Source organism: Rhinoderma darwinii, chromosome 4 (genome assembly GCF_050947455.1).
Source record: "Rhinoderma darwinii isolate aRhiDar2 chromosome 4, aRhiDar2.hap1, whole genome shotgun sequence".
NCBI classification, from domain to species: Eukaryota; Metazoa; Chordata; class Amphibia; order Anura; family Rhinodermatidae; genus Rhinoderma; species Rhinoderma darwinii.
Window position 1 is genome coordinate 53373256 of NC_134690.1, and position 14977 is coordinate 53388232.

General features: G+C 43.6%; 1 protein-coding gene across 2 annotated transcripts in view; it reads right to left on the reverse strand.

Annotated features, from left to right (window-relative positions):
* ATP6V1C2 (ATPase H+ transporting V1 subunit C2) overlaps window positions 1–14977 on the reverse strand; it is a 47807-nt gene that overhangs the window by 11846 nt on the left and 20984 nt on the right. For both annotated transcript variants that reach the window (XM_075863885.1, XM_075863884.1), the window contains 3 exons: window positions 7968–8062; window positions 1564–1655; window positions 821–919 (listed from right to left, as the gene is read on the reverse strand). In XM_075863885.1, coding sequence (XP_075720000.1) covers window positions 821–919; window positions 1564–1655; window positions 7968–8062 — 286 coding nt within the window. The remainder of the gene's footprint in view (window positions 1–820; window positions 920–1563; window positions 1656–7967; window positions 8063–14977) is intronic.

Consider the following 14977-nt stretch of genomic DNA (forward strand, 5'->3'; position numbering starts at 1 on the left):
TCACTCGTACTTCTTATAGCTCTGCCCAAATAGAGTATAGCTTAAAGGGGTTGTACAAGATTAGAAAAACATAGCTACTTTCTTCCAAAAACAGCGTCACACCTGTCAATAGGTTGTGTGTGATATTGCAGAATAGCCCAATTCACTTCAATGGAGCTGATCTGCAATACCAGACAAAAGCCATGGACAGTTGTGGTGGTGATCCTGGAAGAAAGATGCCATGTTTTTATTAATCCAGTACAATCCCTTTAACAGCCAGGGGGACTAAACACAAGTAAATAACAGGTAAGTACTATCCAATGGAGTGTAATATTTTTTCAAGTGACTCCCCTGTCTCCCCCTTACTAAGGCTCATTTAGCTCATTATTGTGTGCCAACTGCCTGATGTTCATCTTTTTCTCATGTTTTGTAGTCTGTGCTATAATTATTCTGTCCTTGTTGGAAAATAAATCTGCTCTCTACATGCACTGACTTCCTGGTGACCCTGTGATAGACTTGTGTCAATGCACGGCAGCCAATCAAAAAAAGCAAAAATGCAGTGGTGAGGGAAAGAGCAGAAGCCTTAACCAATGATAAGGCAGGAGGTGTGTCTAAGACTACCTTAGACTCTCTGTAGGTGCTGTAGCTAAGCTGTAGTCACTAATGGAACTGAGCTAAAAGGCAGCCAAGCAGTAAGGACTGAGGAAAATAAATAGCAGGTAAGCATCACCTATAGGTACTCTCTAACATATCATCTTTAAACTCACAACTGGACAGTCACACAATGTCTTCAAGCTTCTCTTTCCGTCTATGTGCAGCATGCTGGGTCTATATTACTTACTTTGGGACAACCACCAGAAGCGTGATGAGATATTCTGAGTTCAAAACAAAATCTTCTTTATTTACTATGTCAGCTAAGGTTCTGGTCAGTAAATTGCCCCTATAGAATAAAAGAGAGATTCTATTACTAAATACATTGTATGCAGTCATTTTTATTAAGAGCATTTTTTTTTTTTTACATAGAGCAAGACAGTGGATTTATAGAAGACTTACAGAAATTTAATATAATTCCCTCCACACCGACCCCCTACAAAGTAATCACATAGAAAAAACTCGCTGCAAAATCCACACTCCAACATTGGGGATCGGTGGCCATCTTCATCTCTTCAGCACTCAGAGTTATGGTGGACGTGTTGTTGGTGTATACCAGTATGTGCCACCATCCCTTCTATAGTATAGTGGGTAACACAGTCGGATCCCCACAGTAACATGTAGAGCCGATCCTGTCACGGGCCTCAGCAATGTCTGTTGCTAAGAAACAGGCCAAAATATAGAAAACCCTATTTTTGCTATCGGAAAATCTATTTTTGCTCATAGCTGCAGTAGAAGTAATATGTTGTGTTCTCAAGAATATGTGAAAAATAAGGCCTCCATCTAAAATCAGAGGGACATGGAGTAGTATTCTATGGGTGGAGTATTACGGATTCCTACAATGGAGATCCGTAATACAACTTTATGCTGGTACTATTATCAAAAACTCTCCTAAAGAAATACAAAGTCACTCACATAAGCATCTATACATACACAGTTTTCCTCTCCAGACTCTGCAGATTGCCTTTAATGTTGTTATATGTAAGTGCTCTTGACTTCAAGTCTGTATCTATTTGAGACATTTGCTGAAAAAAATTTGAAAAATTATAACACAGTAAAGACTGCCTTTCCACCTCGGCCATTCTAATTTTACTAACCTTTACATTCAATTAAAGAGTAATTTACAAAGACTATAAAAAAGGTAAAAAAAAATGTTTAGGAAAACATTACCATGGCCATGGGTAGGGCCAGTTTTATAGCAAATGGGCCCCTAGGTAACAAGTAAAGTAGCAACAATTTTAAAATGTACAAATAATACTACTATACAATACCTAAATACCTCCATAACGTATCCAAATAATACTACCATATAGTGCTCACATATTACTGCAACATTTGGTGGAAGGAGGATAATGGCCTGGGGCTGTTTTTCAGGGGTTGACCTAGGCCATTTATTTCCAGTGAAGGGAAATGTAAATGCTACAGTGTACAAAGACATTTTGGACAATTGTAGTTTCAAACTCTGTGGGAACAGTTTGGGTTTCGGCCCCTTTCTGCTCCAGCATGACTGACCCAGTGCACAAAGCAAGGTCCATAAAGACATGGGGGGGGGGGTTTGGTGTGTAAGAACTCCATATTAACATTCCTTGGTTTGGAATATGAAAAGCTCATATTAGTGTGACGGTCAGATGTTCACATACTTTTGGACATATAGTGTACAAAGAGTAAATACTGAAGGGATTAATAGTAAAATCCCTGGTGGTCTAGGGCAGTCCATAGTTCCTGGTGGTCACTGGCGTAGCTATAGGGGTCGCAGCGGTCGCAATTGCGACCAGGCCCCGAAGCACCACATCAATAAAAAGTTACTATAGTAACTCGGGCCGCGGGCCCCTGTTACTGTAGTAACAGACTGTACTTACCTTCCTGGTTCCGGATCGCAGCGGAGGTCCTGACGTCAAGCGCTGTGCGCAGCGCATGACGTCACAGCGCTATGCGCCGCGCACAGCATCGAGACGACAGAACTACCGCCGCGGCTGAAGAGGAGGGTAAGATTAGCCCTGACTGGCGGGGTCCGACTCCCGGGACCCGCCAATCAGCTGTTTTGAAGGGGCCGCAGCACTCGTACGAGAGCTGCTCCCTTTCATTCCGGTCACTTCATTCCGGTCACACTGTGAATCGGTGTCGGCGATTCACAGTGTGAGGGAGTAGTGAAATGAAGGGGAAGCAGCTCTCGTACGAGTGATGCGGCCCCTTCAAAACAGCTGATTTGCGGGTCCCGGGAGACACATCAGCAATTGATGGCCTATCCTGTGGATAGACCATCAATGTTTAGGGACTGCACAACCCCTAAGCCTACGATGTAGCAGGCTTAGGGGGCCCATGAGACAGGATCACAGATTGTGTGATCCTGTCTGCTGGGCCCTGTATCTAAGCCAATCACATGGTAGGCTTAGATACATGGCCCATGCGTGATCCTGTCTGCTGGGCCCTGTATATAAGCCAATCACATGGTAGGCTTAGATACATGGCCCATGTGTGATCTTGTCTGATGGGCCCTGTATATAAGCCTACCACACTGTAGGTTTAGATACAGGGCCCCAGCACACAGTAATCTTATACTGTATAAGATTACTGTCTGCTTGACCCTGTATCTAAGCCTACGTTGTGGTAGGCTTAGATACAGGGTCCCACAGACCGTATCACACATGGGCCCTGTATCTAAGCCTAACACATGTGTTACTAATCGTTTTTCTTGTGTGTTTTCTTACAGGTTCGGTCGTTGGACTACGTCGGACTCCAGGACTACTTCGATGACGGCTTTTTTTTTATTATCAATAAAATGGTTAATGAGGGTTGTGTGGTTTTTTTTTATATTTCAATAAAATATTTTTTCTATGTCTTTGTGGTTTTTTTAAACTATATTACTACCGCCTTAATAATGGCTGCCGGCTGATTGACAGCATCCATTGCTAAGGCGGGGCTTAGTGTTAGGCGGTGCAGAGGCTAACACTAACCCCCTTTATTACCCCGGTACCCACCGCCACCAGGGGTGCTGGGAAGAGCCGGGTACGATCCAGTACCTGACCATCTGTAGTGATGGTCGGCCACTGGGGTGGCCGCAGGCTGGTATTATCAGGAGGGGAAAGGCCAGATACAGTGGCCCTTCCCATCCTGGTAATGCTAGGCTGCTGCTGCTTTATTGTATCTGGCTGGTTATGAAAAATGGGGGGACCCCACGTCATTTAGAAAAATAATTGGAAAGAACGATGTGGGGTCCCCCCCAATTTTCATATCCAGCCAGATACAACACAGCAGCAGCAGGCAGCATTAACAGGGTGGGAAGGGCCACTATTTTTGGCCTTCCCCAGCCTAATACTACCAGCCTGTGGCCGTCCCGGTGCCTGCCCGTCACTACAGATGGTCGGGTACTGGTTCGTACCCGGCTCTTCCCAGTACCCCTGGTGGCGGTGGGTACCGGGGTAATAATGGGGGTTAGTGTTGGCCTCTGCACCTGCTAACATTAAGCCCCGCCTTAGTAATGGAGGTTGTCAATCAGCCAGCGGCCATTACTAAGGCGGTGATAATAAAGTTTAAAAAGATACAAGCACATAGAAAAAATATTTTATTGAAATAAAAAAACACAACCCTCATTAACCATTTAATTGAGAATAAAAAAACGCCGTCATTGAAGTCCTCGAATCCGAAGTCCAACAACCGAACCTGTAAAAAAAACACAAACACACAAAAATAATCAGTAACACATAAAGAAGCAAAATTATTATTCTTACCTTTCCTGGGTCCAGCGCTGGAGCCGCAATGTCAGCGAGCTGAGTCCTGTATCTAATCCGATCATATGTGATACTGTTTGCTGGGCCCTATATCTAATCCAATCATGTGTGATACTGTCTGCTGAGCCACTGTATCTAATCCTATCATGTGTGATACTGTCTGCTGAGCCACTGTATCTAATCCTATCATGTGTGATACTGTCTGTAGGGCCCTATATCTAATCCAATCATGTGTGATACTGTCTGCTGGGCCCTATCTCTAATCCTATCATGTGTGATACTGTCTGCTGAGCCACTGTATCTAATCCTATCATGTGTGATACTGCCTTCCGAGCCACTGTATCTAATCCGATCATGTGTGATACTGTCTGCTCAGCCACTGTATCTAATCCTATCATGTGTGATACTGTCTGCTGAGCCACTGTATCTAATCCTATCATGTCGGATACTGCCTTCTGAGCCACTGTATCTAATCCTGTCATGTGTGGTACTGTCTGCTGAGCCACTGTATCTAACCCTATCATGTGTGATACTGTCTGCTGAGTCATTGTATCTAATCCTATCATGTGTGATACTGTCTGCTCAGCCACTGTATCTAATCCTATCATGTGTGATACTGTCTGCTGAGCTGTGTATCTAATCCTATCATGTGTGATACTGTCTGCTGAGCCACTGTATCTAATCCTATCCATAGTTTATAGGGTCGTAGTGCTATAGATATGCTGTCTCCTATACACACATTTTTTTGGGGCGGACACATATGTATTGGGGCTATTTCCCCTGACATTTTAAGCCCTGAGGGTATGTTCACACGGCAGCGTCCGTTACGGCTGAGATTACGGAGCTGTTTTCAGGAGAAAACAGCACCGTAATTTCAGCCGTCATGGCATGTTGAGGCGCTTTTCGCTGCGTCCATTACGGACGTACTTGGAGCTGTTTTTCCATGGAGTCCATGGAAAATGGCTCCATTTACGTCTGTAGAAGTGACAGGCACTTCTTTGACGCGGGCGTAAAAAAAATGACCGTCGGCACAGAACATCGTAAGACCCATTCAAATGAATGGGCAGATGTTTGCCAACGCTTTTGAGCCGCATTTTGGGACGTAATTCAATGCTAAAACGCCCGAATTACATCCGTAAATAGGGTGTGTGAACCCAGCCTTAGTGACGCCACCGGCTGCTAGTGCTGCATTGTTGTGTCACTTAGGAGACCCAGCGATGCAGCTGATAGCTGCGGACCGTCGGCCATGAGTAGTTTGCGGGGGGGGGGGGGGCCCAATAAGAACGTTTGCATCTGGGCCCATGAGCCTTTAGCTACGCCCCTGCTGGTGGTCCAGGGTAGTTAAGGTTTACATGGCTCACTCCCTGGTTGCTCTTGGGGGTCCAGTCCTCGAGGGCCCTGGGCAATTGCCTAGTTTGCCATCCCCCAAAACTGACCCTGTCATTCAAGTAAATGTAAACAAGCTGCAATACAAGACACCCCTTTAGCATCTCTTTAATATATCTTCATTCCATTTTTTGCTAGGCCAACTGTGTTTTTCCAGTTCATTTCCTAACCTGTACAGTGCAGAAAAATACCTGGTTCTACCTGGAAACTATCAACAAGCTGCATGTGATAGGTCTATTAATGGGTCTATTATTCTTGTTATGTGTCATCTTTACTCAATGCATAATGGTGTTCAGCTGTGAATTGTCTGCGGATCTCATTGACCTCGTCCTACCCATTGGGCTAGTTCTACTCAGTAACACATGAATATCTAGTCAAAGTGGCTGTTCTATTAATCAGAACAAATATAAAGCTAAAATAAGATCTGCTGCCTGCTTGTTGATCGTTTCCAGATAACAACAGGAAATATATATTACTGCACCTGCTAGATTAGCATAATGTCATAGAGCTGATACTCTGTCTCTAGCCACTCAGCAGGTCTTGACAAGTACCCAATTTTTTATCTCTAAAGATACTCGAAAAAAGGAATCACGCCTTACTGAAGGCGCTCCAGCACAGGTGGGGATTGTCAGCTACGTTCCCCATTGCCAAATGACCCCTCGGTGGATGACGTTATGAAAAACTTTATTTCTCAAAAAGACATGTATAGGAAACAGCATGTGTTCTCAATAAGTAGATCTAACAGCTACGCGTTTCGACCTAGTACTAAGGTCTTCATCAGGCTTCACAAAGCATTCTTTAAGTACTCACATGAGCACTAGCAATTCTGGCTCAAAGGCACAGGCAATAGTTCAGAATGGGAGTGGTTAGTTCCCGTTCCACAATCAGGAATTAGTTTATGTTAAAATCGAACTTATTCAGTAAAAAATAAAAATATAAAAATATATATATAAAGTATAAAACAATATTAAAACAATACAAAACCAATAAAAAGGTGTTTTACATTGAAATCTCCCATGTACAGTAATGAATGATATTTTTCCTTTTTATGATATGAAATGGTCAGACACTATACTAATGTGACGGCTCTGAAACATGCTGAATGGCTGGACAGCTCCGTCCATACTGAAACGGGATGTCTACGAGGGGACGTTGTTTCAATTTACAGCTCTGTTCCCACAGTGGCCGAAAAGTTTACAAATCTATTCAGAGTCTACAGGAGTGATGCAAGTTCCACCTGGGATTCTCACCCTAGGAGGGGTAAGTATGGTTTCCAAATATTATTCCAAGGTATGAAAGAAGTGTTCATTAGATTTCTATGTGTCTCTTGAGGATCCAAGTGTTTAACATTTAGGCTCTCGTGGTACAAATTTTTCATATTTTATGATAGTGAATCGTAACTGCAGAATATTTGCAGAGACAATAGATTTTTTTATAAAAAAAATACTGTTATTCTTTGTTGTTTTTTGCTTGATTGAAATGTTGGCTCTATGCTAGACCAACCTGTATACATGTCATGTCCGTGGCTGCGGGCCGCCAGGTTCACTCTCCTCCTGACGGCTGCAGCCAAGGGTCTGCGAGCGCTAGCCTCAGTCTCCTCCTTAGGAGACGCCAGCAATCACTTCCACTCACCTCGGCCGGGTCCCGTAGGGTGCGCACGCTCGTGCCCGCTCGTGCAGCGTGCGCACCGGACTTTAATGTTTATCAGCCCATGAGTGCCCTGGACTGTAAGAGGGGCCCAGCCCCTTGCTTCGATGCCTGAGCGTTGTTTGTTGTATCCTAGTTTGTCTATGCAAATGGTCTCCAAGTGTTTTCTGTGCCACGGCCCATACAAGGTCAGCGGGCAACGTCCTCCTTCTGTGTGTGTGCCATGCAGGGTCCATGCGAGTATGTGTATATATGTAGTAATGTTATATTTATACTCTGTTACTGGTCTGGACCACTGTATGGTGGTAATATTTGGGCACTGTATTGCAGTAATATTTGGGCACTGAGTGGCAATATTATATACAGCTGAGATTACCCTAACACAATGGTCTGGGTCCTTTCATAAGTTTGCTATAGGGCCCAGTATTTTCTGTTTTTTTATTATTGATCATTGGATTATCAGTTTTTCACGTATGGGAAGCAGCAAACATAATGCTCAATAGTTCTAAATCGAATAAAGTAATAGTATAAAACCCACATATACAGTAAATGCTGAAATACGTGACCCCACCACACCTTGCTCAGAGAGTCTGTTAAATTCTTCAGCGGCTGCTTCACAGGATATTTAGCCATGTCCCACTCAAAACGGGATAAATAGCTGATCAAATCAACTGCAATCACAGAAGGACACAAGTTACATATCAGCAAGGTAAATACAGTCAAATCTTTTTAATCCGGAATTCGATCAAGAAACTCTGATAATCCAGCAGTTTTTTTCAGCACTTTTTGTCAACACCGAACTGCCAAATTATGTGGAGTTTCACAAGACCCGAAGCCAAAAACTGAGCAAAGAGAACAAACGAAGACATTCCTCTGATTAAAATACAAAGTTATATGGTCAGATTTTATTGTTATAATTTCATTTGGCCTTTTTTTCCAGAAGGTCCTTTAACCTACAAGTGAGTTTTATTAACTTTTATGATCGTCCGATAATCCAGAATATCTGAAGATCCGGCACCTATTCTCTCCCCTTGATGCAGGATTAAAGGAATTTTACTGTATGTGATTACAGAAGGCAATGCACACGCAGTTATTCCTTCACTATCATGCAGTCCAAATAGCAACGAAAAAGAAACAAACATACAAAGTCTGTGACGTTAACGTGGACCTGTCTAGGCCAGCATCTTGTGTGATATTATTTTGGTACACAGGTGTTGGTATTAAAGGGGGTTATGTGTGATTAGGACACAAGATGTACATTTATTTTTACAAACAGCGCCACCCTTGTTAATAGGCTGAATTTGGTATTGTAACTCAGCTCCATTTACTTGAATGAGGCTCAGCTGCAATACCATACACAACCCACGGACAGGAGTAGCGCTGTCTCTGGAAAAGAGATCTTGTATAACCCCTTATACCAGCCAATAGGCATGGAAATGTTGGTGATCCCATGACTTGACTATTACGGATACTACAATATGGCACTTATAAAGTAACTTATGTGAAGACTTATTTGGCACATTCATCAGGAATTTAGTGTAGCCGATAGAAAATGTAAAGCCTGTCGGTACATGGCTGCCCAGTTGTCCATGAGCTCTAGGTCCTGTGGTAATACCAGGCCTATAAAACCTGAGGAGTCATAAGTCATCTAAGTTATAATGCTTTAATCATAGTTACATAGTTAGAACGGTTGAAAAAAGACACATGTCCATCAAGTTCAACCAAGGGATGGGAAAAGGGAAGTAAAAATCTCTACACATAGGAGCTGATATTTTTTTGTTCTAGGAAATTATCTAAGCCTTTTTTGAAGCCATCTACTGTCCCTGCTGTGACGGCTCCTGCGGTGACTATTCCATAGATTCACAGTTCTGACAGTAAAGAAGTCTTGTCGCCTCTGCAGGTTGAACCATTCTTTTTCCAGACGGAGGGAGTGCCCCTTTGTTTTTTGAGGGGGTTTTACATGGAACAGGATTTCACCATATTTTTTTGTATGTGCCATTCATATATTTATATAAGTTAATCATGTCCCCCCTTATTCGTCTTTTTTCAAGGCTAAATAGGTTTAATTCTTTTAATCTTTCCTCATAACTTAGATGCTCCATGCCCCTTATTAGCTTCGTTGCTCTTCTTTGTATTTTTTCCAACTCCAGGGCGTCCTTTCTTTGAACTGGAGCCCAGAACTGGACTGCATATTCTAGATGAGGCCTCACTAATGCTTTGTAAAGTGGTAATATTACATCCCTGTCCCGCGAGTCCATGCCTCTTTTAATACACGACATTATCTTGCTGGCCTTTGAAGCAGCTGATTGACATTGCATGCTGTTATTTAGTTTATGATTTACAAGTACACCCAGATCCTTCTCAACAAGTGACTCCCCCAGTGTAGCTCCCCCTAGGACATATGATGCATGCAGGTTGTTGGTACCCAGGTGCATAACTTTACATTTATCTACATTAAACTTCATTTGCCAAGTGGACGCCCAAACACTTAGTTTGTTTAAATCTGCTTGCAATTCACGAACATCTTCCATAGACTGAACTATATTACATAGTTTGGTGTCATCTGCAAAAATAGAAATAGTGCTATTAATCCCATCCTCTATATCATTAATAAATAAGTTGAATAATAGTGGCCTCAGCACTAAACCCTGGGGTACACCACTTATAACCGGGGACCATTCAGAGTAGGAATCATTGACCACAACTCCCTGGATACGGTCCTTGAGCCAATTCCCAATCCAATTACAAACGATACTTTCTAAACCTATAGTCCTTAATTTACCCATTAGACGTCTATGAGGGACAGTGTCAAATGCCATTGCAAAGTCCAAAAACACTATATCCACAGCGGCCCCTCTGTCTAGACTTCTGCTTACCTCTTCATAAAAACAAATCAGGTTGGTTTGACAGCTTCTGTCCTTTGTAAAACCATGCTGGCTGTCACTTATAATACTATTTATTGTCACATAATTCTGTATATAGTCCCTCAATAGCCCCTCAAACATTTTCCCCACAATTGATGTTAAGCTTACTGTTCTACAATTACCCGGGGAAGACCTAGAGCCCTTTTTGAAAATAGTCACCACATTTGCCCTGCGCCAGTCCCTTGGCACTATACCAGTCACTAGAAAATCTCTAAATATTATGAAGAGGGGGACAGACATAACTGAACTAAGCTCTTTAAGAACTCTAGGGTGTAACCCATCTGGTCCAGGGACCTTGTGTACATTTATTTAATTTAATTTAGCTTGGACCATATCTGCATTCATCCAATTCAGTATATCAACTGATATATTAACAGCACTGGCACCGGCTATATCAGCTGCTCTTTCTTCTGTTGTATATACAGAGCTGAAGAATCCATTTAGTAACTCTGCCTTCTCTTGATCCCCTGTGACTATCTCCCCATTACCACTATCTAGGGGTCCTACATGTTCAGACCTTGGCTTTTTTTGCATTTATATACTTGAAGAATTTTTTCGGATTTGTTTTACTATCCTTGGCCACCCGCCTTTCATTTTGTATTTTTGCTGATTTTATTAAGCTCTTTATAATTTACAAAGGCTACAGCTGTACCCTCAGATTTGTATTTTTAAAATGCCCTTTTTTTGTCATGTATTGCCCTTTTTACAGAAGGTGTAAGCCATGTGGGCTTTAATTTTAGTCGTTTATACATGTTACCTATAGGAATAAATTTTGCACTATAATTATACAAAGTAGATTTTAAGATTTCTGATTTATCATTTGTACCATTATTTGACATTAGTTCTTCCCAGTCTATATCCTGAATTGCAGCCCTCATCCTGGCGAAATTGGCCATCTTAAAATTAAGTGTTTTTTTTCCCTCCAGCCTTTTTTTTTTTTTTTTCAGTAATTGTAAAATGTAACTATATTGTGATCACTGTTACCGAGGTTTTCACGAACATTGACATTCCCAACAAGCTCTGCATTATTAGAAATTACCAGATCCAACAGAGCTTTACCTCTAGGCGGGTCTTCCACAAACTGGCCCATAAAATTTTCCTGCAACACGTTGAGGAAATGTCTCCCCTTTGCAGTTGAAGCCAAACCATGACACCAATTAATATCCCGGTAATTAAAATCTCCCATTATCACTACAGTACCCCCCTGTGCAGCCCGCTCCATCTGTTTAAATAGCTGATCATCCATCTCCTCAGTTATATTGGGGGGTCTATAGATTACACCAAAAGTAATTTTTTCAGTATTTACCTCTCTTTGTAATTCCATCCACAAGGTTTCAATCTCCTCACATGCTTCACCCACTATTGTCTCTTTCACACTCACCTTCATTTCACTTTTTCCCTCTACAGGCATACACCACCGCCTTCATATCACTTCTCACATACAGACATACACCACCGCCTTCATATCACTTCTCACATACAGACATACACCACCGCCTTCATATCACTTCTCACATACAGACATACACCACCACCTTCATATCACTTCTCACATACAGACATACCACACCGCCTTCATATCACTTCTCACAGACAGACATACACCACCGCTTTCATATAACTTCTCACATACAGACATACACCACCGCCTTCATATCACTTCTTACAAACAGACATACCCCACCACCTGCATATCACTTCTCACATACAGACATACTGTAATGCCGGGGTAGGGAGACAGACAGGTGAGCCCTAATCTACCCGCCACTCAGTCCCTGCCTACTTGCAATGGCCCGTCCTAGGCGACGGCGTACAACTGGGCGACGGTCCCTACGCTCACTATGTGCATGAGAGACAAACAGACAAGGGTACACAGAAGCTAGGTGAATGGGGCAGTTGCCCACGGCATCACCGTCAGCAACAAGAGTAGTGAACGAGCCGAGTCAAACCAGGAGTGTACGAGGTACCAAATGCAGAGCAGGAGAGTAGTGAACGAGCCGAGTCCAACCAGGAGTGTACGAGGTACCAAACGCAGAGCAGGAGAGTAGTAAGTAAGCCAGGGTCTATATGGAGCAGAGGACAAAGTACAAGCAGCAGCAGAGCCAGGATACAGACAGAATCACAGGCAAAGGAGGAGCAGGAAGTGAAGGTATAAATAGACAGAGGGCGGGAGCTAGCTCCGTCTGGCAGGCTGTCATAGGCTCTCCCACTCCTCAGCCTCCCAGCCTGATTGGTAGAAGGAGCGGTCACTCGATCAGACTTAGGAGCAGGTGCAGACTGACTAACCACGGGCGTCGACACAGAAGCTGTGTCTGGCAGATCCTTTACACATACACCACCGCCTTTCCTATTTGCCCTGTCTTTCCGAACAGTGTAAACCCCTGTAGATTTACAGCCCAGTCATATGAAGAGTCCGGCCATGTTTCAGCAACACCAACTATATCTATATGTTCGTCCAGTACCAAGGCCTCCAGCTCCCCCATTTTGCTTGCTAGACTTCTGGCATTTGTGAACGTACACTTTAACTTGCCTTTAATTTTTTCACTTTCAGCTTCAGAAATTTGTATTTCCATTGCTGTTTTGTAACAAAAGGATCTCTTTATCCTGTTCACTAGTCCTCTCCCCACAGTCTATTTCTTCCCCCACCAATATAGTCTGACCCCTCTCTAACCTAACTACCCCTTTATTTTCTACATTGACCTCCCCCTCAGTCCTAGTTTAAATACTCCGCCACCCCAGCCAGAATTCTCTCCCCCAGCACAGCGGACCCCCTTCCATTTAAGTGCAAATCATCTGCAGAATACAGTTTGTACCCCCAATGAAAAGTCAGCCCAGTGCTCTAGTAACCCAAAGCCTTCTCCTCTACACCAAGACTTAAGCCATGCATTTATCTCCCTGAGCTCCCACTGTCTTTCCTGTGATGCACATGGCACAGGCAGTATTCCTGATAGTACAACCTTGGAGGTCCTTCCCTTCAGCTTGTATCCTAATTCTTTAACATTATTCTTTAGGCTCCTCCACCTACCATTTATTCTGTCGTTGGTAATTACATGGACCACGACAGCTGCATCATCACCAGCCAGTTGCATAATCCCACGTTTAACTGGAATACTGGGGATCTTACCAAATGGGGTAATGAATGCATGACGTCATGTTTTTCTGTTAACTCTATTTCTCTCCCTGAGGAGGTGAACACTCTACCTGAGTTTGCTCAGGACTTCGCTGATGTTTTCTCTAAAGAGGCCTCCGATGTGTTACCTCCTCATAGAGAATACGATTGCGCAATCGATTTGGTACCAGGAGCTAAGCTCCCTAAGGGTAGGATATTTAATCTCTCTTGTCCCGAACGTGAAGCCATGAGAGAGTATATCCAGGAATGCCTGGCCAAGGGTTACATTCACCCCTCTACTTCTCCGGTAGGTGCTGGCTTCTTCTTAATAGGGAAGAAGGATGGTCGTCTTAGGCTGTGCATCGACTACCGGAACTTGTATAAGGTCACTGTAAGGAACCAGTATCCCCTTCCTTTGATTCCTGATCTCTTCAATCAGGTTCAGGGGGCCCAATGGTTCTCTAAGTTTGATCTACGGTGGGCTTATAACCTTATCCGCATCAAAGAGGGGGATGAGTGGAAGACTGCGTTTAACACGCCCGAAGGTCATTTCGAATACCTCGTCATGCCCTTTGGGTTGTGTAATGCTCCCGCGGTCTTCAAGAATTTCATAAATGCGATTTTAAGAGACTATCTGGGGGTATTTCTTGTAGTGTACCTTGATGACATACTTGTGTTTTCCAAGGACTGGTCCTCCCACATTGAGCATGTCAGGAAGGTGCTCCAGGCCCTTCGGGAAAACAAACTGTTTGCTAAGACCGAAAAATGTGTGTTTGGGGTGCAAGAGATACCATTTTTGGGTCAAATCCTCACTCCTGATGAATTCCGCATGGACCCCGCCAAGGTCCAGGCTGTGGCGGAATGGGTTCAACCTGCCTCCCTGAAGGCGTTACAGCGCTTCCTGGGATTCGCTAATTATTACAGGAGATTTATTGCTAACTTCTCGGTCATCGCTAAGCCTCTTACGGATCTCACTCGCAAAGGTGCTGATCTCCTCCACTGGCCTCCTGAGGCTGTCCAGGCTTTTGAGGTCCTTAAGAAGTGCTTTATCTCGGCCCCAGTGCTGGTTCAGCCCAACCAAATGGAGCCATTCATCGTGGAGGTTGACGCCTCCGAGGTGGGAGTGGGTGCTGTCTTGTCCCAGGGTACCAGGTCCCTCACCCATCTCCGTCCCTGTGCCTACTTCTCCAGGAAGTTTTCGCCCACTGAGAGTAACTATGATATTGGCAACCGTGAACTCTTAGCCATTAAATGGGCATTTGAAGAGTGGCGCCACTTCCAGGAGGGGGCTAGGCACCAGGTAATGGTCCTTACCGACCACAAGAATCTGGTTTTCTTAGAATCTGCTCGGAGGCTAAACCCGAGACAAGCTCGATGGGCGTTATTTTTTACCAGATTCAACTTTTTGGTCACCTATAGGGCTGGGTCTAAAAATATTAAGGCTGACGCACTGTCGCGTAGCTTCATGGCCAGCCCTCCTTCGGAGGAAGATGCTGCTTGTATTTTGCCTCCAGGTATAATCATTTCCGCTATTGATTCTGATTTAGTCTCCG